General features: G+C 40.5%; 1 protein-coding gene across 1 annotated transcript in view; it reads right to left on the bottom strand.

The window, feature by feature from the left end:
• Nucleotides 1-1,512: 1,512 nt before the first annotated feature.
• LOC106542533 (integrin alpha-D) overlaps nt 1,513-23,385 on the bottom strand; it is a 64,021-nt gene continuing 42,148 nt past the window's right edge. The window contains exons 18-30 of the mRNA XM_087714684.1: nt 20,915-21,046; nt 17,697-17,770; nt 16,050-16,194; nt 14,660-14,773; nt 14,479-14,558; nt 13,010-13,093; nt 12,808-12,886; nt 11,159-11,266; nt 5,003-5,083; nt 3,778-3,894; nt 2,604-2,696; nt 2,314-2,424; nt 1,513-1,635 (exon numbers count right to left, since the gene is read on the bottom strand). Coding sequence (XP_087570810.1) covers nt 1,513-1,635; nt 2,314-2,424; nt 2,604-2,696; nt 3,778-3,894; nt 5,003-5,083; nt 11,159-11,266; nt 12,808-12,886; nt 13,010-13,093; nt 14,479-14,558; nt 14,660-14,773; nt 16,050-16,194; nt 17,697-17,770; nt 20,915-21,046 — 1,341 coding nt within the window. The remainder of the gene's footprint in view (nt 1,636-2,313; nt 2,425-2,603; nt 2,697-3,777; nt 3,895-5,002; nt 5,084-11,158; nt 11,267-12,807; nt 12,887-13,009; nt 13,094-14,478; nt 14,559-14,659; nt 14,774-16,049; nt 16,195-17,696; nt 17,771-20,914; nt 21,047-23,385) is intronic.

Below are 23,385 nucleotides of genomic sequence, written 5' to 3'. Positions count from 1 at the left end.
GCAGGAAAATATTTCCTTAACACTATTCCCCCACTCCCCTTTTAAAAAGCTACATTGGTGTTTAATGAAATCTTCCGTGTGTTACTGTTTCAAAAAGTTGTGTGGGAAATTAGAGAGCTGTCCGCCATGAATCCAAAAATGATCGCTTCCCGCAATGCAAGCTGATTGCAAAAAAATAAAGCTAATGCTCTGAATTGACTGATCTGTGCAGCTTGCTAACTTAAGAGGCCACTGCTGTGTTCTGCTGATCCCTGGAGGAACAATGTAGTTTTGCTCCCTGGAAAAAAGGAATGGCAAACATTAAAATAATTTTTATTTGTTTCAAATAATTAAATTTTTAGTACTTTGGGAGGGAGACATGACTGCTTTAACTAAGAGCCAAGGTGGTGCAGTGGTTAAATGCAGCACTGCAGGCTACTGCTAGATCAGCAGGTCAGCGGTTCAAATCTCACCGGCTCAAGGTTGACTCAGCCTTCCATCCTTCCGAGGTGGGTAAAATGAGGACCCAGATTGTTGGGGGCAATATGCTGACTCTCTGTAAACCGCTTAGAGAGGGCTGAAAGGCCTATGAAGCGGTATATAAGTCTACTGCTATTGCTATTGCTATTGCTATGTATACAACATTTTGTGTATCTCACTGGCTATTTTCAGGCATTACCAACTATATCCCCTACTTCTGAGCATTCTATTACTTGTACCAACTACTACTAAAACTTGTATCTGTTTGTCTGTTTGTCACCTTCAATTAGTAAAAAGAATGCATCACAGGGCAACATTTTTTGAATCAAGGGCTCTCAAATTTGCTAACTTAAAGAATGTGTACCAACCTGGGACCTGCTTTTGCTCCTAGGGAGCAACTCAGTGGACCTGCTGATGGACTTTTGAGAACCTAATTGATGGATCCATTGATGGACTTTTCAGAAGCTAAGAAGCAAAGCTAAGAAATAGAAGTCCAGAACATCTGAAAATATTCCGCAAGTGCCAGAGTATGTTCATAGACTGGAATAGACATGGCAACAGGTCAGCCAATGGGGACTGTTTGAATAGACATGGCAATAGGTCAGCCAATGGGAATAGTTGTAATAGGCATGGTAACAGGTCAGCCAATGGGGACTGTTTGAATAGACATGGCAACAGGTCAGCCAATGGGGATAGTTGTAATAGACATGGCAACAGGTCAGCCAATGGGGACTGTTTGGAAACTGAATTATAGTATTCGTTTGTCTGGGGCCATAAGAAAATTTGGAGTCTGGGCATGGCTTAGACTTGCTGAACTGTATATAAAAGTTGGTTTGGCCTCTGTAACTTTGTCAGCCTCTGTACAATATATGGGCCTCTGTATCTCTCTACTCTGTAATGACTTGCTTCTATGAATATTGCTTATATGTTCCTGATATTGTATGCTGAATTCTGTTGTACTGTATATAAATAAGTGTCCTATACAATTGAATCCTGCTGAAGTTCATTTGATTGCGTGTGCTTGCTGCAACAAAAACTCTGACAGCAAATTTATTAGGAAACATTGTCATTGTTAGAAGGAGACGACTGTACATCTTGTGAGGGTTGGTCAACGGTGTCATTATTAGCTCCGGCCTCCTCCAGCATTTGCTTGTATTGACGCTTGAAGAACCCAACCTAGAGAGAAGTGAAAGTAAGAGGAACAGAAAGCAAACATGAGATTTTCTCCTCCAGCAAAACAAGAATACCAGTCTTTAGTGCATGCTTTCCCAATTTAGGCAAATTTAAGATATGTGGACTTTAACTCCCAGAATTCTCCATCCAATCTTGCTGGAATTCTGGGGGTTTAAGTCCACGTATCTTAAAGTTGCCGAAGTTGGGAAACCCTGCCTTAGTGCTTAAGAGAGTTGGCGAGACTCAGAGCAGAGGTGGTTTGCTACCGGTTTGCAATGGTTTGGGCGAACCGGTAGTGGAATGTTGGCCTGGGTCGCAGAATCGGCAGCGACCCAGGCTGGCCACACCTCTGAATCAGTTCCCTGGTTGCCGCTGCCAGCATGGGTTTTTTGTCCTTTTTAAATATTCTGCGCATGTGCAGAACTATTTACAAGCAACTGTGCATGTATGCACAGCGCACGCAAAGCGAACTGGCAGTAACGCTGGCAGCAATCCACCCCTGACTCAGAGGGTTATGAAAACCACACCTTGACATTTCATTCCTGTCTCCAAGAAGTGTTGATGAACTCCCTTAATGAGAAATCCTTTGAACAGGCAGGGGTGATTGCAGCTCAGAACCTAATTGGGAGGGGTTGCAAGAACTCCATTTTCCAGCCTTTCCCTCCCCAGGTTCCACTTCACCTTATACAAAGCTGCAGTTGACAGAGCTAGAAGGATTAAGCCCCCAAAAGAGCTGCCGATGATAACAGGGAGGCTGTTGTAGATCTCGATCCTCTCCACCACTGTCTGCACCTGGGAATGGCAGGAGAGACATTGTCTTAGAAGTTGGACACAGTCTGACAGCCCCAGGCATCCAGGCGTCAAGGACCAGTTCTAGCCTTTAGGCCTCACTTTTTCTCCAAGGGTTGGGAAAGAAAGTCCTGAGGCTCAGCTTCCCGCCCACGCCCCACACCCGCCCCCTTCTTCTTTACCTGAGTTTCCGGAAAGCCCTCTGGCTGTGTGTATTTTCTCTTGTTATAAGAAATCTGTGCGGAGCTCACCAAAATAATTTTCTTCTGTTGGATCTGGAAAGGAGATTCATGATTTTTGAAAGGTGATAGGCTATTTGTGGAGGAGGAGGTGGGGGAGCAGCAGAAGCAGAAGAAGAAGAGGGGGAGGAGGAGGAGAGGAAGAGGAGGAAGCGGAAGAAAAAGAAGAGGAGGAGGAGGGAGAGGGAGAAGAAGAAGAAGAAGAAGAAGAAGAAGAAGAAGAAGAAGAAGAAGAGGAGGAGGAGGAGGAGGAGGAGGAGGAGGAGGAGGAGGAGGAGGAGGAAGAAGAAGAGGAGGAGGAGGAGGAGAGAAAGAGGAGGAGGAGGAAGAAGAAAAAGAGGAGGAAGAGGAAGATGAAGAGAAGGAGGAGGAAGAAGAAGAAGGCGCAGAGGTTAAATGCAGCACTGCAGGCTACTTCAGCTGACTGCAGTTCTGCAGTTCGACTGTTCAAATCTCACCGGCTCAGGGTTGACTCAGCTTTCCATCCTTCCGAGGTGAGGACCCGGATTGTTGTTGGGGGCAATATGCTGACTCTGTAAACCGCTTAGAGAGGGCTGAAAGCCCTATGAAGTGGTATATGTCTAACTGCTATTGCTATTGCTAAGAGGGGGAGAGGAAGAGGAAGAAGAAGAGGAGGAGGAGGAAGAGGTAAAAGAGGAAGAGGAAGAGGAAGAAGAGGAAGAGGAAGAGGAAGAGGAAGAGGAAGAAGAAGAAGAAGAAGAAGAAGAAGAAGAAGAAGAAGAAGAAGAAGAAGAAGAAGAAGAAGAAGAAGAAGAAGAAGAAAGACGGAACTGAAAATCCTCTTCCACACAAAAATTTGGTAATTTCCCCCCAAAGCTTTAAAAACTTGGCTGTTTATTTCAGTCTGGGACTCAGAATGTGTTAAGGGCCCCATTACTTGGCTTTACTATTATTGGATTAATCATCCTGGCTGCTATTATTTTATGGATACTTTTATTGCTTTAATGTTTTGAAATTGTTTTTGGATTGTAAGCCAGAGTCACTTGGTTGAGGTGAGCAGCTATCAAATAAACAAATACATAAATAAGACCTTTCTAGACTTGGCCTGGAGCTATTTTGTGTATATCTCACACTTCAAGAAACGCAGCCTCTGTACCTGCGATGTCCACTTGAAATTGATGTCTCCTTCGATCCTGAACTCCAGTGGCCTTTTGTGTATCTCCAGTGACAAAACAGTGCAGTGGATGATTTTGCAAGAAGCAATGGAACAGTCCTGGGGGGGGGATGGAGAGAGAATAAAAAACGATAAGGCCAAAGTGGGGAATCATACAAGGGCAAAATGACTCTTGACAAACTGCAATTCTGCAGTAGTAGTCCAAAATTAAATCCCAAACTATCTTTATAAATTAGATTATTTTCTCAAAACTATGTAGTCTTGTCTCAGGATTGTCATATTTATTTATGTAGCATATTTTATTTATTTATTTAGTCAAGGGTGTATTAGATAACATGTATGTATAAACATGATTTTGAATACATGAAATGGATACAAATAAAAAAGAACATTAGGACAGGAGTGGTAGGCACATTGGTGCACTTATAGCCGCCCCTTACAGACCTCTTAGGAATGAGGTGAGGTCAACAGTAGACAGTCTGAGGTTGAAGTTTTGGGGTTTTGGGAAAGGAACCACAGAGACAGATAATACATTCCAGGCATTGATCACTCTGTTGCTGAAGTCGTATTTTCTACAATCAAGTTGGAGCAGTTAATCTTAGGTTTCTATCTACTGTGTGCTCATGTATTGTTGTGGTTGAAGCTGAAGTAGTCTTTGACAGGTAGGACATTGTAGCAGATAATTTTATGTACTAATTTAGGTCAGACTGAAGATGGCATAGTTCTAAGTTGCCTAAGCTAAAAATTTCAAGCCTAATGACATAAGGTATTCTGTTGCGAGCGGAGGAGTGGAGAGGACTCTTTTCATGAAATATCTCTGGACTCGCTCAATTGTATTAATGTTCGATATACAGTGTGGGTTCCAGACAGATGAGCTGTATTCAAGAATTGGTCTAGCAAATGTTTTGTATGCTTTGGTTAGCAGTACAATGTCACCAGAGAAGAAGTTACACAAGATAAGGTTAACAACGCTTATTGCCTTTTTGGCAATGTTGTTACAGTAAGCTCTGACACTTAGATCATTAGAGATGACTACTCCAAGGTCCTTGACAGAGTGGGGTGGTCTACGAGGTTGTGTCCACCCAGCTTGTATTTTTTTTTTGCCAATGAGATAATAAGATATATGAAAATTCTCATAAATCAATATATACACAACTTCTCTCGGAATGCAGCTTTTCTTCCTAAAGAAAAGGACCAGCATGCTCACCAACTGGAACTGTGCCTCATCTGCCAGAAGATCCTTAGATCCTGAAGTTTCTCTCTCCAAGACACACGTGGCCACTTCAGGCTGCAGAAAAAGAGTGGTCCAGCCATTAGTAACAGAAGGTGATGGATCATGGAGCAGTAGACAAATGGTGACATCTTTTGCTCCTCCTCAGCCAGACCCAGTGGTGGGTTTCGGATCCCATTGCAACTGGTATGGTGCAACAGGGTCCGGCGTCCACCACATGAATGTGTGCAGCACGCGTACACATGTGTTCAGTGCGCGCATGCATCTTTACCTCCGGCGACGCTCCATCTGCTCGGTGGAGCGTTGCACAGATGCCGTATGCTCTATGCACGTCCGCGGAAGCGCCAAAGAGCTCAAATACAGATAAGAAGGGGGGGGCAGAGCACCGTACTGGAACGGTACCTGATACTCCCGGCAGGCACTAGTACGCCCGTACCGGGCATACCGCCTGCAATCCACCACTGGTAAGACCTTTGCTCTCCAAATCCTACTTCCAAATGAGTTCCAGAAACTGGGAGAAGAATCTTCAATCAGGTTTTGTAGATCCTCAGGTCTTTAGCAGAGTCTCAACAAAAGGACTTCTTTAAAACAAAGCAGGAACCCAGTTCTCATTGTTTTGGGGTTTTTTTTTGGAAATTTTTATTTTATTTTAATTAAACAAAAACACACAAAAAAAGAATCATCCTTCATTACATCTTGTAGAAAGCGTGTCGATTGGTTACAGATAACTTTAGTGCCTTTCTTCCACAGTCATTACTTATAGTTCATATTAGATTATACACTTTAAGTAAAAAATATTTGTGTATCTTACTATCAATGTACCAGAATTCTCATTTGACTACAATTATTTGAACATGCTTTTACCTCAAATCCTTCATACTTAAAGACACAACCACATAATGGCATTCATTAGCTATTGCAAAAAATCCTCCAATAACCTTTATAGCATCTTTTAAGTAAAAGTCAATTAATAAAGTTTCTAAGCCTTCCCCCCTTTTTTTTCCAACTCACTGATTAAAATTTATATCCAAGTTACTTTTTCCAATACCATTAGCATGTATATATTGTTAAACAATGGCCATGAACATTTCTTTGTTATTATTATAATTGGCTAAAAATCATTTACTATTTATGTCCCATCTCCTCCTGTCAGACCCCCCCCCAAAAAAAACGTACGCCTTTATAACAATATCTAAATAAAAATTTGTTTATAAAATTTTATAGGTCTTTTCCCAAGTCATAATTTGCAATTTATATCCATTTTTTGCTAGATTACCATACATGTATATATCATTAGGCTATATCCATTATTGTTTCCTTATTGTTATTATAGTTAATTAATTGTTAGCGAATAAACATTTGATAACGATCTAAAACAATCGAAGAGTTACAGAATTCCTACTTATTAGTCACCAAAATCAACTGATTTTTTATTATCAACTTTCATTATCAACCTATATCTTTCCAGTAACAAAACAGTCTTATCTCTCTTGCCAATTGTGGTATAAATCTTCTTTTTATCTCCTTTATAAGGTTTTTATAGACTTCTCTCCACACTTTGAACTCACTGTTTAGGATTTATATCCAAGTTACTTTTTCCAATACCATAGCATGTATATATTGTTAAACAATGTCCATTGACATTTCCTTGTTGTTATTATAATTGGCTAAAAATCATTTACTATTTATGCCCCATCTCCTCTCATCAGAGCCCCCCCCCCCAAGATCTTATAACAAATTTCTTATGAAAATTTGTTAATAAAATTTATAGGTCTTTTTCCCAAGTCACAATTTACAATTTATATCCAAATTTCTTTTACTAAATTGCCAATACATGTATATATCATTACGCTGTATCCATTATCATTTCATTATTATTATTTATGGTTAATTAATTGTTAGTGAGTAAACATTTAATAACAATCTAAAACAATCTAAGAGTTACAAAATTCCTACTTATTAATCACCAATAATAAAAAACTAATTTTTTATTATCAACTTTCATTGTCAACCTGTATCTTTCCAATAACAAAACAGTCTTTACTAAAGAACTAAAGAATTCAGAAATTCTCAGATACAGTATAGATGGGAAGTGCCATTTGGTATTACAGTTACATTTGATGACCAAAAACATCGCCTCAACTCTGTTTGGAAAGCCCGAGATTTTTATTACAAGATCCTGAAGGCGGGACTTCCTGAATCACCCGGACTTGGAGAAAGACAAGGAGAAGTAGAAGAGAAACAACAAAACACACAACTACAAGGCGGGAAGTATCGCTTTCCCCCTCCGGAAGGGCAGAAGAGCAGAGAACAAGGATTTAGTTATGCTTCCAAAACATTTGCTTAATTTTTAACTGGAATAATACTTTGTGATTTCTGTCTTGTATAAAATGGTATAGTTGCATACCGATGAAGAGACATTAAGGCTGAAAGAAGTGATGCTGATTTCCTCGGAAAATATATTGTATGGGACTTAAAAAAGACTTGATGGATAACTTTGAATTTTTATTTAAATTGTTCATGATTTATTCTCTAGGGTGAGGAGGGTGGAGATCGTGATGTTCTTGGATTGTGGTTTAGGATGAATGGAGTTGGGAAGTGTGGGGTAGATGGGAGGGTAGTGAAGGTTCAATTAGAGCTTATTTTGAGCCAGAAAGTAAGCTGATTTTTGTATAAACTGTTATTTGAATATAATGTCTGGAAGGATATACCCAGAGAGTCCGCAGGAAGGTGGAGCAAATATGAGAGGAGTACGGATGAAAATAAAATATATATATGGACATGGGTAGAGGCAGGATGAGAGGAGTTGGAAAAGGAAACCGAGAGAAGCATTTGAGTGTTTAAATTGCTTTATAGAGAAGGAGGTAAAAGGGACAAATTAAAGGTTTGGATATTTAGATAAAGAGACAAGGCCCCTAGCTAGAGAATTCCATTTGATTAACTTACTTGGTTTCAACATAGTTTGAAATCCTGCAAGTAATAAATTAACTGAAATTAGGAATGATGTACATTGTTTAAGTTTTAATAATGATGGGAAGCTGAGCTCAATGTAGAGAGCTTATTGATTTTTCCCGTTTTTTTTAAATTCCCTTTTTTTCCCCTTTATCTTTTATCTTTTAATTTCTAATCTATTTGGTTTTTAATATACTCCAGACTGTGCTTGATAAAGAGTTATGCCGGGTATGGGACCTGGGAAGTCGGAAGGGGGTTAGGGAGGGGGGTCTACGGGGGGGGAGGGTGGAAATATAGTTTCAATTTTCAGAACAATAAGAACGCACTCGTATACTGCTGCTCTTTTTTCTTTTTTTTCTCTTTTCCTTTTATTTTCCTTTTTTTTCCATTTTTTTAAATCTTAGTGTAAAATATAAATTGAATAGATTAATGAATAGTAGAAATACACCAAAGTGAGGAGTAGAGGGAAAGAAGAGGGAGAAGTAAAGAGGGAGTGAGAGGGGAATGTAAGGAGGGTGAGATGGAGGGAAGGGGAGAAAGGAATGTCTGAGGGGGAAGTAGAAGAGGGGAATGCTGGAGGGGAGAAATGAAAGTTGGAGGGGGAGAAGAAAGGGTGTATGGAGGACTGAAGTGCTATGTTGGTTTTCCATGGTGGAAGATGAGTTGTGTTATTGCTTTTTTTTAAATGCACAGTATATAAGTGATTGTATAAAATGAAAATGAAAATGAAATAAAACAGTTTTCAATAGAAAAAATAATAATAATAAAACAAAAGTCTTATCTCTCTTGCCAATTGTGGAGTCAGTCTTCTTTTTATCTCCTTTATAAGGTTTTTATAGGCTTCTCTCTGCACTTTGTTGCTTGAAGGGTCTCTCAGTTGATCTCGATGCCCACCAGTTGCTACTAAAATTAACTTGTCTTTGGTTGTCAATTTTCCTTCTGAAAAAATTTCTCTTCTTATGTCTATCATCATTAGTATTTTTTTCTCTTCTGTGTCCTGGAATCTGGGGTAGAGCTCCAATTCGTCGAATTCCCTTTTCCATATTCCCTTCTTTCCACTTTCACCCACATTTGCTCCATTAATAAATTCATCTTTTGTCTTATCTTTATCTTCTATATCTTCATTCCCCCCTTTAATTTTTGGGGCTCCAACTCCATCATCTTTTGCTGTGAGGAAGACTAGTCTTTCCAACTTCTTCTCAATTCTCCCATATCCTTCCAATAGATTTTGAATTCTAGCTAAGATATTTTGGAATTTAAAGGTTTCCTCATCTAAGTATTGATCCATGTTTCCAAAACAGAAGAGAGAAAGAAAAAGAAAAAAACCAATAGTGACTGCTATTCTAGCCTTCCAGGCCTCTCTTCTTTTTTATTTTAAATTGACTTGAACACAAGTTCTTTTATGCTCTTCAAAGGGGAAGGGTTCTGTTTTTCCCTCTTTCTTTCTTTCTTTCTTTCTTTCTTCCTTTCTTTCTTCCTTTCTTTCTTTCTTTCCCTGCCAAAATAATTCTCAGAGGCACCTGTGAAAACAGTTTGTGCCCTTGGTTCTTTATCAGTTTCTGTAAACAAGTTGCAAACCCTTCAGCTGCAAAGTTAGTGAAGTCAAATAAGAAGAGAGATACATTGTTTCAAAAACCCCAGCTTCTGCCCTCGAGTGGCAGTTAATTTTCACCTTCTATAGGAAACAGTTCTTTAGATTTCTTTTAGTGTGGTTTAATAACAAGTAGTAGGAAGAATTGTTAAAATAAAAAGGAAGGTTTTAATCCAGAAGTAAAAAAATAAAGCAACAAGAAGCAGAGAAAAAAAACCAACCCATTCAGTTTAAGAGGAGAGATGAAGAACGTTACGAGCATTTCAATCCACAAAAAATAGTTACAAAGGAAAAAAAACTTTCCACAGCAATCCCATTAGGATTATTTTCGCCACTCAGTTCTTTTGTTTAAGGATCTAATTTGGCTTTAAAGAAACATTTCTTTGGGCAGTCTTTAGCAAAATAGAAAAAATACCTCACAAGATGGACTCACTTTCTCTTTTCACTTCCTTCCTTCTGGAGCATCCCGATTTCATCAGCCTGGGGCTGCCTGTTCACCACCGGCTTGAAGCACTTTCCTTGGGTCTATCAGTGATTTTGCGATATCCCTGAGACCAGCAAGGCTTTGTCTTCCTGATCACTATCTCTACAGGACGGTTTAGGTCTCAATGGACCGTCCAGCGGCAAAAGTGTCAACGGCGGTCTCAGAGTATCAAGACCGCATGTTGTAACATCGCTATGTGGCTCCTCCTTCCTTCCCCAGTTCTCATTGTTGAGGATGGAGGAGTTGTACTGATTCAATCTGATCCAAAACCACATCTTCCACAAATGCACTGAACACCCATACAGATTTGAGGGAAGTCACCCCTCCTAAACGAATGAAATATTTTGAGAAACATTTTAAAAGGCAGAATATTATATTTCCCCTAAAAGAGAAATGGAAATCCTAAGGGAAACAGAAACTCAGAGCCTCAGCTCCCTGCCTGCCCCCCAGCAGATATTTGGTGCCCATTAAGAAAGACCCAGCCAGCCTATCTACAAAACAGCTCCAGGATGATGAGATTATCCTTCAGGGCAAAGCTATTCAGCCACAATAGGAATTGCCAACAAGCCTCTTCACTGCATCCACAAGTTTCAACCAAGCTTGACTCAGATAACCTACAAAATTAGCTATGACCCCTGCATAGCCCCATGGGAGTCTGACAGCAACCAATATTAATACATGCTCTTGCCACAGGAACTGAAAGCTCAAGTTCAAGGCCCAGAGAAGGTATGAATAACCCTCACTCTCCACCCCATGTGTTCAGCTGCACCAGGACCATGTGCTTGATGGTCCTGCTCCATTAAACCAGCTTTCCAATCAGCCCCCATGTTTCCAGTGTCTTTCTCCCCACATGGAATTGAACAAGATGGACATTTCTTCCAACACCCTTTCACCATAGCAGGTTAATAATTCAGAATGGCTCAGGCTGGACTGTCTGGGAAATGGGCCAAATCACATCACAAGGTGAAATGCTTCAATAAATTGCATCATCAGCAACTGATCCACAGAGGCTGAATATCTCCAGCGCATGTTTTCTCAGCCAGGGGGGTTCTTCAGTGGAATGGCCAGAAGGCCACAAAAAGATAATCCAAGATAGATTGCATACCTCAGAAGGAATGACTTGGAACACATCCCAAACCGGGATCCCTTTCAGTTTTACTGGGATCCAAAATGCCACTGTGAAAGGGATGCTTCGTTCATGAAGATTCTTCACCTGCAAAAAACAAAACAAAACAAAACAACCCACAAATTCTGATCAAGCATTTTCGCTAATTTTCCACCAGAAAGAGATCCGCCCTCACTTCCGGTGCTCTTCTCTAGGAAAGTGAAAAGGCGATCACAAAGTAGACCGTGTCCTTGAGGCTGCAAGCAGGGAAGGGAAGCAAATGGTAGGGGCTTTTAGAGGTCATCAAGTCTAACCCTTTGCTCAATGCAAGAATCACTAGAGCACCTCTAAACACATCCCTCTTGGCTCCTCCACTTTATCTCCAAAAGTTCCTTTCAATTAGATTATCAACCTGATAAGCAAAGGCTCCGTTCCTTCTCCATTACCTTACAAATATATTTTCAGGGATGGTTTATAATTTTATTTAATTTTTTCAATCTTGTTATTCATGTGCAAAAGGACTAGCAACCTACGTATGATCGTTATTTCGATACAAATTAGTTCTTCATTACATTTAAGTATTACTTTGCGTTAGACTTCAAACTGTGGCTGTCATCATGGTGTAGATCAGGGGTCCACCCTACACCCGGGCCACAGCCTGTTCAGAACTGGGTTGTACAGGTGACAGGCAAATGCGTGCGTGCACACAAAGCTTTGTTTGTGTGAGTGACGGCTGCTTGGCCTCACACACAAAGCTCCCCTCGTGTGAGTGTTGGCCACTTGAGCTCACATGTGAAGCTCCCTTCTCACGAGCGATGTGTACATGCACTCACCACTCATACATTTCAAAGCCAAAGAGCCAGCACTGTCTGAAGACAGGTCATGTGGCTGGCATGACTAAACCCCGAAGGCGCACGGAACACTGTTACCTTCCCACCAAAGTGGTCCCTATTTTTCTACTTGCATTTTTACAGGGTTTCCTTCTGCTACGTTGACAGAAGCTGGGACAAGTAACGGGAGCTCACTCCGTTATGCAGCGCTAGGGAATTGAACCGCTGAACTGCCGACCTTTCTGATTGACAAGCCCACCATGTTAGGCATTGAGCCACCGCGTCCCCTTAATATATAAGTCTATGTTTATTCAAAAATGTGAAACTCCTGAATTTTAACCTGTATCTATTCTACAACTGCAGGAATATCACCAATGGTGGGATTCAACCGGTGCAATAACCGGTTGGCTTCGTGCGTGTCAAACGCACATTGTGCGTGCACATTGCATTTGAAATCAGCACTAAATTTTACATTTTCCTGCATCTCCGGTGAGTAAAACAGCTGAGATGCGGCAATCCACTCTGCTGGACCAATCAGCTGGGCTTCAAACAAAGGAAATATAGGACGGAATAGGATGGGGGCGGGTGGGCAGGGTCAACTGATTGTCGGAACAACTGGTTCTCGACTGAATCTCACCCCTGAATCTCACATATTTTGCTGCCTTAACTTAAAACACAACCCTATTTAAAGGAACGCTCTTTAAAGATGGGTGGGGACCTTAAGATGTGTGGACTTCAACTCCCAGAATTCCCTACCCCACCTTTCTCCTCTTCCCACCAACCTCCAGACTGCAGTTTCTGATGCCTTTTGCCCTTCACCTTATATCGGTGTTCAATGCTCTTTCGTGCGTCTTCTTGGCCAACGGTGAAGTTTGTATACTTGGTGGATTCCTCGCCCCTGAGAAGATTTAATAGGGAAAAGAACTTTGGTAGAAAAGGCAGATTCCAAAGACAGCGTCCTTGAGGGAAGGATGAGGTTTGCAGAGTCCACATTCTGTATCCTTTTTAAAATATCACTTACACGTTGATCACGAGGGACACAGCATATCTGACAGGCAAAGTGGCTTCATAACTAATGTCCTTGGTGCTCTTGCCCTCATTTTCACTGAACAAGTGGAAGGAAAAAAAATGATTTTAATTTCATCAGGAAATTCTAAAACAATCTATATTTTTCTATCAAGTGGTGCTTTTTACATCTCAGTCCCCATCATGCACTGTAGCAAAAATGTTCTGACATAATATATTGCATGAATCTTTAGCTACTTTTTTGCTTCTCCATCTCATCTGTCTTAATATGAATCTTCCTTCATTTTTCCCAAGGGGCAGTATTCTTGAAATTTTAAAATTTGTAATATTTCATAGACTTGGGAGAAAAACTGAGCAAGAGACCCCCAAAATTAGTACAGCTGGGTTAAAAATTAAATCCTAGTATGATAGGAACACCCTACTATAGATACATACACAGTGTTTTTGACCTCTTTGTAAATCACTCTATTTCAGATCAATATTTTTTTTCTGCAACTCTCATAATTTATAAACGGGGCCAGCAGTGTTTTACCAAAAATATGATTTATATTTATGCATTTTCAAACATTTGCTCCCTGAGGATCACAGTCTACATGTATTTATTTTCTGCTAGTACTAGATCTCCACTGAAGAGACATGTCCTCAAGAGTGATGGTGGGGCAGTAGTTAGAATGTAGTATTGCAGGCTAACTCTGCTGACTGCCACCAGTTCAATCCTGACTGGCTCAAAATTGACTCAGCCTTCCATCCTTCCAAGGTTAGTAAAATAAGAACTCAGATTGTTGGGGCCAATATGCTAACATTAGTAAACTGCTTAGAGTGGCCTATAAAGCACTATGAAGCAGTATATAACACTTACATGTAAGTGTTATATACAGTGTTATATGTAAGCAATAGCAATTACAGATAACACTGGGCGAACTATTTAAGTTTCATTATTTTTCTACATATAGCAGTGAATACTCAACTACAATAGCTTCATTGACCTCAAGGTCTTCTGTTTTTGATTCTCCTAATGAGAAATTCGTAGTAAGTGTTCAGAGAAATCCCAGGGCACTCCAATAAAACAGCTTGAAAGCTGTGCAGTTGAGTATTTGGCACCCAAATAATTCATTTCTTGAAATAGTTAATATCGGGGGGGGGGGATCCTTGGTGCTCTCTGAGCATGGCTGTTTCCTTACAGATGTTTCATTACCCAAACTAGGTAACATTATCAGTGCTAGAGTTGACTAGCATTGATGATGTTACTTAGTTTGGGTAATGAAATGTCTGCAAGAAAACAACTCAAAGAGCACCAAGGACGTCTCTACGTCTACACCTACACACACACACACACACACACACACACACACACACACACACACAAATCATGGTCTTATTGTTGGCCACCAGCCTCCATCCTCAAAAGCAACAGAATAATGTTGACTTCTATTAACCCATAAAACCCAGGAGCACGGATGATACCTGTCAGCTTTGACCACCATCTTCAGTGTGTCCCCTAAGTTAGCATCTGGGGAGACATCAAAAGTGGCAACCAAAACAGCCTGAAACATGCAAAGATGGAGAGAGTAAGAGGGGTACATCTGCAGTCCTCCTCAACTGTTATGGCAGTCAACACAAATAGAAAAAAAGAAGCAGATCCCACCTCTGCCCCACTCCAGAAAATAGGGTGGTTGATGTTACAGGTGGCATTGCGGCTGGCTTCTTCTTCCAGGGCAGGGGCCGAACGGCATTGGACTCGCGCCACATTTCTGCTGGCCTAAGATAGGGGATACATGCAAAGTTTTGAGAGGCGGAACATAATTTCAGTATTACTAGGTAGCCCAGACAGCAAACACAACCAGACAAACAAATTCTACTTCAGTATATAGCTACATTAACAGAATCTATCAGGTCTGAAAGTGCAATTCTCCCACCGTCCCTTTTACTACAGCTTGAGGGATTAGGGAGAGTCCCTTCTGAGCCTCTTGGTCCACCCAATATGCAGCACTGGGCTATGCTGTCTCTTGTCTGAGCAACAAAGATGCTTAGGGGATTGGAGGCCAAATCATATGAAGAATGGTTGTAGGAATTGGGTATGTCTAGTTTAATGAAAAGAAGGACTAGGAGAGACATGATAGCAGTGTTCCAATATCTCAGGGGTTGCCACAAAGAAGAGGGAGTCAAACTATTCTCCAAGACACCTGAGGATAGAACAAGAGCAATGGGTGGAAACTAATCAAGGGGAGAAGCAGATCTAAAGAGAAGTTTCCTGACAGAACAATTAAAGAGTGGAACAACTTGCCTCCAGAAGTTGTGAGTGCTCCAACACTGGACAATTTTAAGAAGATGTTGGACATCCATTTGTCTGAAGTGGTGTAGGGTTTCCTGCCTAAGCAGAGGTCTAGAGGTCTGCTTAGAGGTCTAGAAGACCTCTAAGGTCCCTTCCAACTCTATTTTATTTTATTCCATTGCATTCCATTCAAGTCTAGTCTATATTCTATTCTATTCTATTCTATTCTAGTCTAGTCTAGTCTAGTCTATATTCTATTCTATTATAGTCTATATTCTATTCTGTTCTATTCTATTTTAGTCTAGTCTAGTCTAATCTATATTCTATTCTATTTTAGTTTAGTCTAGTCTGTATTCTATTCTATGCTATTCTATTCTATTTAGGTCTATTTTAGTCTAGTCCATATTCTAGTCTAGTCTACTCTAGTCTATATTCTATTCTATTCTATTCTATTCTATTCTACCCTATTCTATTCTATTTTAGTCTAGTCTAGTCTATATTCTATTCTATTTTAGTCTATTCTAGTCTACTCTACTCTATATTCTATTCTACTCTAGTCTACTCTAGTCTATATTCTGTTCTGTTCTATTCTATTCTATTCTATTCTATTCTATTCTATTCTATTCTATTCTATTCTATGACTGTTCCCTAGATAGCATGTCTTGTCTGGTCTCTCTAGCCTTTTCCACATACCATGACATATAGCAATCCAAGTAGATCTGCCTCCATTCTGCATCTCTGCTGGCATCCTTTACTCTCTTACCTGTTGCAGCAAGGTGACTTTGCGATAGGACAGCCCTGCAGGGTAGAAGAAGTGTAGAGTGCTGCCATAGGAGTCCTCCCCGTGATTCTGAAGGGAGGCTGTTACGGTGAACTCGTGAGTCCAACCCACATCTAAAGTTTGCAGGCTGAGTGGGAATGAAGGAAAGAATTGGTTGTAAGCCGCCCTGAGTCCCCTCAGGGAAAAGGGCGGCCTATAAATAAAATAAATCCAATCCAAATCCAATCCAAGAATCTCTGTGTCCTGGTTAGAAGTCTCAGATCATGAAGCTCACACACAGGTCAGGATATTTGATGAATCAGTAGAAAAAAATCAATACACTCAGTCCTTACAATTACACAGGTAATCCTCAATTTACAACAATTATATTTTTTTTAATTACAACAGCACTGAAAATAATGATTTATGACTGTTTTTACACTTATTAGCATTTAGACTTATATACCTCTTCACAGTGCTTTTATAGCCTTCTCTAAGCGGGTTCCAGAGTCAGCCTATTGCCCCCAACAATCTGGGTCCTCATTTACCCATCTCGGAAGGATGGAAGGCTGAGTCAACCTTGAGCCTAGTGAGATTTGATCTGCCAAATTGCAGGCAGCTGGCAGTCAGCAGAAGTAGCCTGCAGTACTGGACTCTAACCACTCCACCCCCACAGTTTTTATGACAATTGCAACACCCCCATGGTCAGTTGATTGAAATTCAGATGCTTGACTGACTCATATTTATGACGGTTGCACTGTCCCAGGGTCACGTGATCCCCTTTTGCAACCTTTCTCCCAAGCAAAGTCAATGGGGGAAGCCAAATTCACTTAACAGCCGTGAGACTAATTTAACAACAGTGATTCACTTAACAAGTACAGGAAGAAAGGTCATAAAATGGGGCAAAATTCACAGCAAACGACTTGCTTAGCAACGGAAATGTGGGACTCCATTGTGGTCATAGGTCAAGGATTACTTGGATTTGCATACATCAATATGAAAGGAAAAAAAACCCTTGCCACTTGTCACTGGTGAATTTTTTAAGGACCACCTGAAATCAGTGGCCCTTAAATTTGCCATGAGCAATTTTCCACATTGCTCTCAACGGGTCTTAATGCATGTAACCATAGGTTTGATCCAACCCTTTCTCTTTAATTGAAGATTAACTGAGATCTTAACAAGAGTGCTTATTAGCCAAGCAATTCCAAATCAGTAAGAGTTTATTCCATTCAAACAATAAGTTTCAAGGCAACTTGTTATGTTTTTAATTTAATGGGGTTCCAAGCAGTATTGTTTAATCTAAAAAGCAGACATTATGCACATTGGTGATAACACCGTACAAAGCAGCACTCTCGATACAACCAACCAGAATGAAGGAATACATTTTAAATATTAAAATTTTAAATTTTCCATGGAGTGATAAGGTAGAGTGGCTGGATGAACTTATAACAATTTTGCACAACAGAAAGGACTGAAAAATGTTTTGGTCATAGAAACCTTCCCAAAGTTGTTAGAAAATGTAATTTGGTAGAGCATTCAGAATTTGGCTGACTGGGGAATTCAGGCAGTTGAAGTTACCAAAGTTGAGAAAAACTGCTATATATAAGAGAAATGTAAGACAGAAGATGTGGGAGGAAACATTTCTCTTACCCTGAGAAATTAAACGAGGTTTGCAAAATGTCTTCACATAGCCCATCCTTCCCACAGTTCTTCTCAAAGGGGAGCTGAAACAAAGAAAGGAAAAAAGGAAGGAAGGAAGAAAGACATGAAGAAAAAGAGAGAGAAAGAAAGAGAAATAAAAAATGGAAAGACAGAAAGACAGAAAGAAAGAAAGAAAGAAAGAAAGAAAGAAAGAAAGAAGAGAGAGAAAGAGAAAGAAAGAAGAAAGAGAGAGGGAGAAAGATGGACAGAAAGAGAGAGAAAGAAGAAAGAGAGAGAGAGAGAGAAAGAAAGAAAGGAAAGAAGAAAGAGATAGGGAAAAAGAAAGAAAAAGAAAGAGAAAGAAGAAAGAGAGAGAAAGAGAAAGAAAGAAAGACAGAAAGACAGACAGATGTTAAAGACAAAATGCACCTCTATTTTGATTCTATTCATTGAACCTTGCACCAATATTCTATTCTTCTATGGCATTGGTTTCCTTACTTATGATAATGACTTACAGTACAGTGACTGTACAGTAACTGAAAGACAAGTCAACGTCACCCTGAGAGTTAATGGCATTTAATAAGGGAGCCCGCAGCTCATATGCATCTGACCACTTTCCCCTTTCTTCCTGTTGCATAGAAACTTCAGAAAGTGACAGCTGCTGCCCCCACTGCTCTGCTCTGTAGCCCCACTTATTACTGACGTGTGATCTTCTTTTACTACCTTGCAAGTCTAACTGACTTTGTTCCCACCACCACCACCACCACTCAATTATGTATAGAGCAGGGCACTTACTTGATCACAAGGGTGACTAATAGGTTTACTTGATTATTTGATTCATGGTCTGCCTTTTCCTTCTACACAAGTGCCAGGGGGCATACCTTCCTCCTTGCATCTGTTCCTCACAATAGCAACCCTATGAGGTAGGCTGGGGTCAGAGAGAGGGACTTACCCGAAAGTCACCTGGTGAGCTTCCAAGACTGAGGGTGTCTCTGCTTCTAGTTCAACCACCTTCACCACTAAATGTCCATGGAGATTCTCCGTCATCCACGTCATGGTTGTCCCGAAGGTGCTTTTTTCAAAAGGCAACTGGATTTTCTTTGTTTTTTTCTTGAAGACATTTCACTTCTCATCCAAGAAGCTTCCATTCTTCCATTCCACATCCTTCCATTCTCCATCATTCATTCAGAACTGAAGAAGCTTCTTGGGTGAGAAGCGAAACATCTTCAAGCAAAAACAAAGCCCCATTGCCTTTTGGAAAAGCATCTTTGGGATGAGCTTCACCACTACATACCCTGGTTTTTGGACTAAGAGAGAGAGAGAGAGTGACTGGCCCAAAGACTCCAGAGACCTTCTGTGGCTGGGGTGGGTGGGGATGGAACAAGAACTTGGGGAAACAAGGAGGTGTTACCAAAGAAGGAAGGGATGGTAAATAAAGCAACCCAAAATGTTAATAGGTTAATAACCTATTAAATGAAATAATAAATGTATAAGAATGATAAATGTAAAGAATAATAACAATTATGCGAATGTATACTTAAAATGGTATGTAAGAGAATAAAAAATAAATAAATAAAATTCTTGGAAAAAAAGAACTTGGGTCTCTCCACTCCTACTCCAAATACCTTCTCACCACCATGCAACATGGTTCTTGGATTGAGAGGGATTGGCCCAAAGTGCTCCAAGGAGTTTCTATGATTGAGAAGTCTGTAGAGATTCTCATTCATCCAGGTCATGATTGCCCCAAAAGTGCTATAGGAAGTTAGCACCCACCCCTCTCCTAGGAAAATAAGCTATTTTAGGAAATATTAAAAGAGCAGAATATTTCCCCTAAAAGGGAGGCAGAAACTCATTCCCCTTTGTCAATGGGCCATTAAGGCCTGGACAGGTCTATTCTATATAACAAAGATTTATCTCCTTCAGGCAGAGCCATAATAGGAATCTCTTTCATTACGTCACCAACCAGTAAAAGTCAACCAAGCTTGGGACTCAGGACAGCCTACAGAGTTGCCCCTACATGGTCCCAGGGGAGTCTGACAACCAATCAGAATACAAGATCAAATTCAAAAGTCCAGGATGTGTATAAAACTCAGGCACTCTCAGCATCTCTTCCCCCTTTTTTTCCTTCACCCAACATCTTCAAGTCATGTGATCCTGTCCATCATTAAAACCATCTTTCCAAGCAGCCTCCATGTTTCCAGTGTCTTTCTCCCCACTTGGAACTGAACCCAGAAGGACATTTCTTCCAACAAGTGCTTTTTCAGGAGGCAACTGGGCTTTCTTTGGAGGTGTTTTTTTTGTTTGTTGACCTTTTGCTTCTCATCCAAGAAGCTTCTCCAGCTCTAGCAGGATAGTGGGGAATATAAACCCTTCCATTCCCCACTATTCTGTTAGAGCTGAAGAAGCTTCTTGGATGAGAAGCAAAACATCTTCAAAAAAATCAAGAACGTCCAGTTCAGTGGTGGGTTCCTCTCCCCATCACCTCGCTGCACAAGGGACAGGGCATCCTCATCGTGCATGCACGCTGCAAACGTATGCACACTCCACCGTCCTTGCGATACCCAGCTGCTTATTGGAGGTCCTGCAGGCGCCACTTGCTGTGCGCGTGCACAATTGGCCGGTCGCTTTAAAAACATGTATATAGAACATGGGCAGACAGGTGGGCCAAAGGAGCCACCGTACCGGTACGGTGGCAGCTGCTCCCGGCTACTAACGGTACAGCTGTATCGGCTGGAACCCACCACTGGTCCAATTGCTTCCTGAAAAAGCACTTTTGGGACATTTCTATGGTTGAGGTAGAAGAAAACCTGGATTTCCAACTCCTCGGCTAGCATCGTAACCACAACCCTGTTTCAGCTCTCTAGGGTGAGAGAAAGGGACTGGCTGGAAGACACTTAGTTAGCTTCCATGGCTGAGAGGACCACAATCTGGGTTCCTTCCTCAGTCCTAGTCTAACACCGTCACCACTACAACCAAACGTGGTATTCTGTCAGCTTGGATCGGTTCGCCTGAAACAGTAGTGGAAACTGTGGCTGGCCTCGCCCACCTTCCCTGGCTCAATGGCATCCCACTTAGGCATGTTTTTTAGCCAAAGCACATCCGCGCGCTCACATTTGCGAACTGGTAGGGAAGGTAGGTGAATAACACCACACACACACCCCCCCGACTACAATAAAATAGCTCCAATTCTTGCTGGCTTTTAGGGTATAAACCTTAGGGACAATCACCTCTGCTGTATAGTTTGGCTTTGACCATTTGCTCAGGATGGGCAGTAGATCTGGGACTTTAGCGATGGACTTTCCTGTGAAGTTATAATTCAGCCTTAAAGTGACGGGGGTCACGATATCCTCAGCCCCAATCTGAGAGAGACAACAGAGAGAAAAAAATACATATTTAAAAATGCATACAGTAATCAGCTCCTTCTTCTGCGAAAAGAATGAACCATTTTTTCCCATCATCAAAACAATGAATTACAGGTAGTCCTCGACTTACAACCGTTCATTTAGTGACTGCTCAAAGTTACAATGGTGACTTACAACCGTTATTCAAACTTACGACCATTGCAGCACCCCTATGGTCACGTGATCAAAAGTCAGATGTTTGGCAACTGGTTCGTACTTATGACGGCTGCAGCGTCCTTATCACCTTTTGCGACCTTCTGACAAGTTAATGGGGAAGCCACATTCGTTTAAGAACCATATTACTAACTTAGCAACTGCAGTGATTCGCTTAGCAAGCGTGACAAGAAAGGGGCAAAATGAGGTAAAACTCACTTAGCAACTGTCTTGCTTAGTACCAAAAACTTTGGGCTCAATTGTGGTTGTAAGTCAAGGACTACCTATACTTTTTTAAACAGGGAACATGTGTTCTTGAGCTAACCAACATTGCCAAGAGTGCCCTTCGTACTCAAATGAATACCACAGTTTTTTGGGTTTTTTTGCTGTATCCAAAGCCTCTCACTGCCCACTTCACCCTAGAAAAGTAATAAAACTATGTAGCCACATGAAAGCGGCAACAACTTTAAATCCTGGTAGTTCTCCACTTACCACAGTTCATTTAGTGACTGTTCAAAGCTACAATGGGACTCAAAAAAGTGACTGACCATTTTTCACAGTTACGACCGTTGTGTTTTAATACTTTCTCTGTTATTCTATTCTATTCCATTCTATTCTAAATCACATCCCCATGGTCATGTGATTTAGAATAGAATAGAATAACAGAGTTGGAAGGGACTTTGGAGGTCTTCTAGTCCAACCCCCTGCTTAGGCAGGAAATCCTACACCACTTCAAACAAATGGTTATCCAACATCTTCTTTAAAACTTCCAGTGTTGGAGCATTCACAACTTCTGGAGGCTTACCAAGGCCTTATAAAGTGGTATTAACACTTCACGTGATCTTGATTCTATCCCTTTGTTTATGCAGCCTAGAACTGTGTTGGCATTTTTGGCAGCTGCTGCACACTGCTGGCTCCTATTTAAGTGACTGTCTACTCCAAGATCCCTCTCACAGTTACTACTATTGAGCCAAGGACCACGTATACTGTACCTGTGCATTTTGTTTTTCTTGCCTAAGTGTAGATTTACATTCAAATGGTTTGACAACTGCTTCAAATTTATGATGGTCATAGTGTCTCGAGGTCATGTGATCCCCTTTTGACAAGCAAAGGCAATGCAGAAGCCAGATTCACTTAACAACTGTGTTATCAACTTAACAACTGCAGTGATTCACTTAGCAACTGTGGCAAGAAAGGCCATAAAATGGGGCAAAACTCACTTCACAAGTTTCTCACATAAACAAGCATTTCAACTGTGATCGTAAATTGAGGAATACATATATATATATATATATATATATATATATATATATATATATATGTGTGTGTGTGTGTGTGTGTGTGTGTGTGTGTGTGTGTGTGTGTGTGTGTGTGTGTGTGTATATACACTATATACTATATACTATATACTATATACTATATACTATATACTATATACTATATACTATATACTATATACTATATACTATATACTATATACTATATACTATATACTATATACTATATACTATATACTATATACTATATACTATATACTATATACTATATACTATATACTATATACTATATACTATATACTATATACTATATACTATATACTATATACTATATACTATATACTATATATATATATATACTAGGCAGATCTCTGCCTAGTATGCCTAGTATGCAATATAGCCCAGGTTCAAATCCCAGTAAGGGTATGGCTAGCTGATGAGAGCTAAATAGCTTGAAATAGATCTATACTAGTCTCCCTTTATTTATTTATCAGCACAAATAAACACACACACACACACACACACACACACACACACACACACACACACACACACACACACACACACACACACACACATATATATATATATATATATATATATATATATATATATTAGATTTTTTTTACAACCCCTGGTAAGCCCCAATTATGGGAGGAAGGTCACACTTCCACTCTCTGTCTTCGGCTCGTCACAAGAGATCTATTTTTTTTATAAAAAAATCTAATAGATACCTTTCACCCTGGCTTCGCTGATAAACGGATAAGAGCCTGTGGCCTAATGGCTAAGATCTTTGCCTAGTATGCCTAGTGTGCAATATAGCCCAGGTTCAAATCCCAGTAAGGGTATGGCTAGCTGATGAGAGCT

Source organism: Thamnophis sirtalis, unplaced genomic scaffold (genome assembly GCF_051295495.1).
Source record: "Thamnophis sirtalis isolate CommonGarterSnake01/CBP01778 unplaced genomic scaffold, rThaSir2_p1.2 scaffold_4, whole genome shotgun sequence".
Lineage (NCBI taxonomy): Eukaryota > Metazoa > Chordata > Lepidosauria > Squamata > Natricidae > Thamnophis > Thamnophis sirtalis.
Note: the sequence above shows the minus strand (reverse complement) of the source record. Positions and strands in the feature narration are given on the sequence as shown.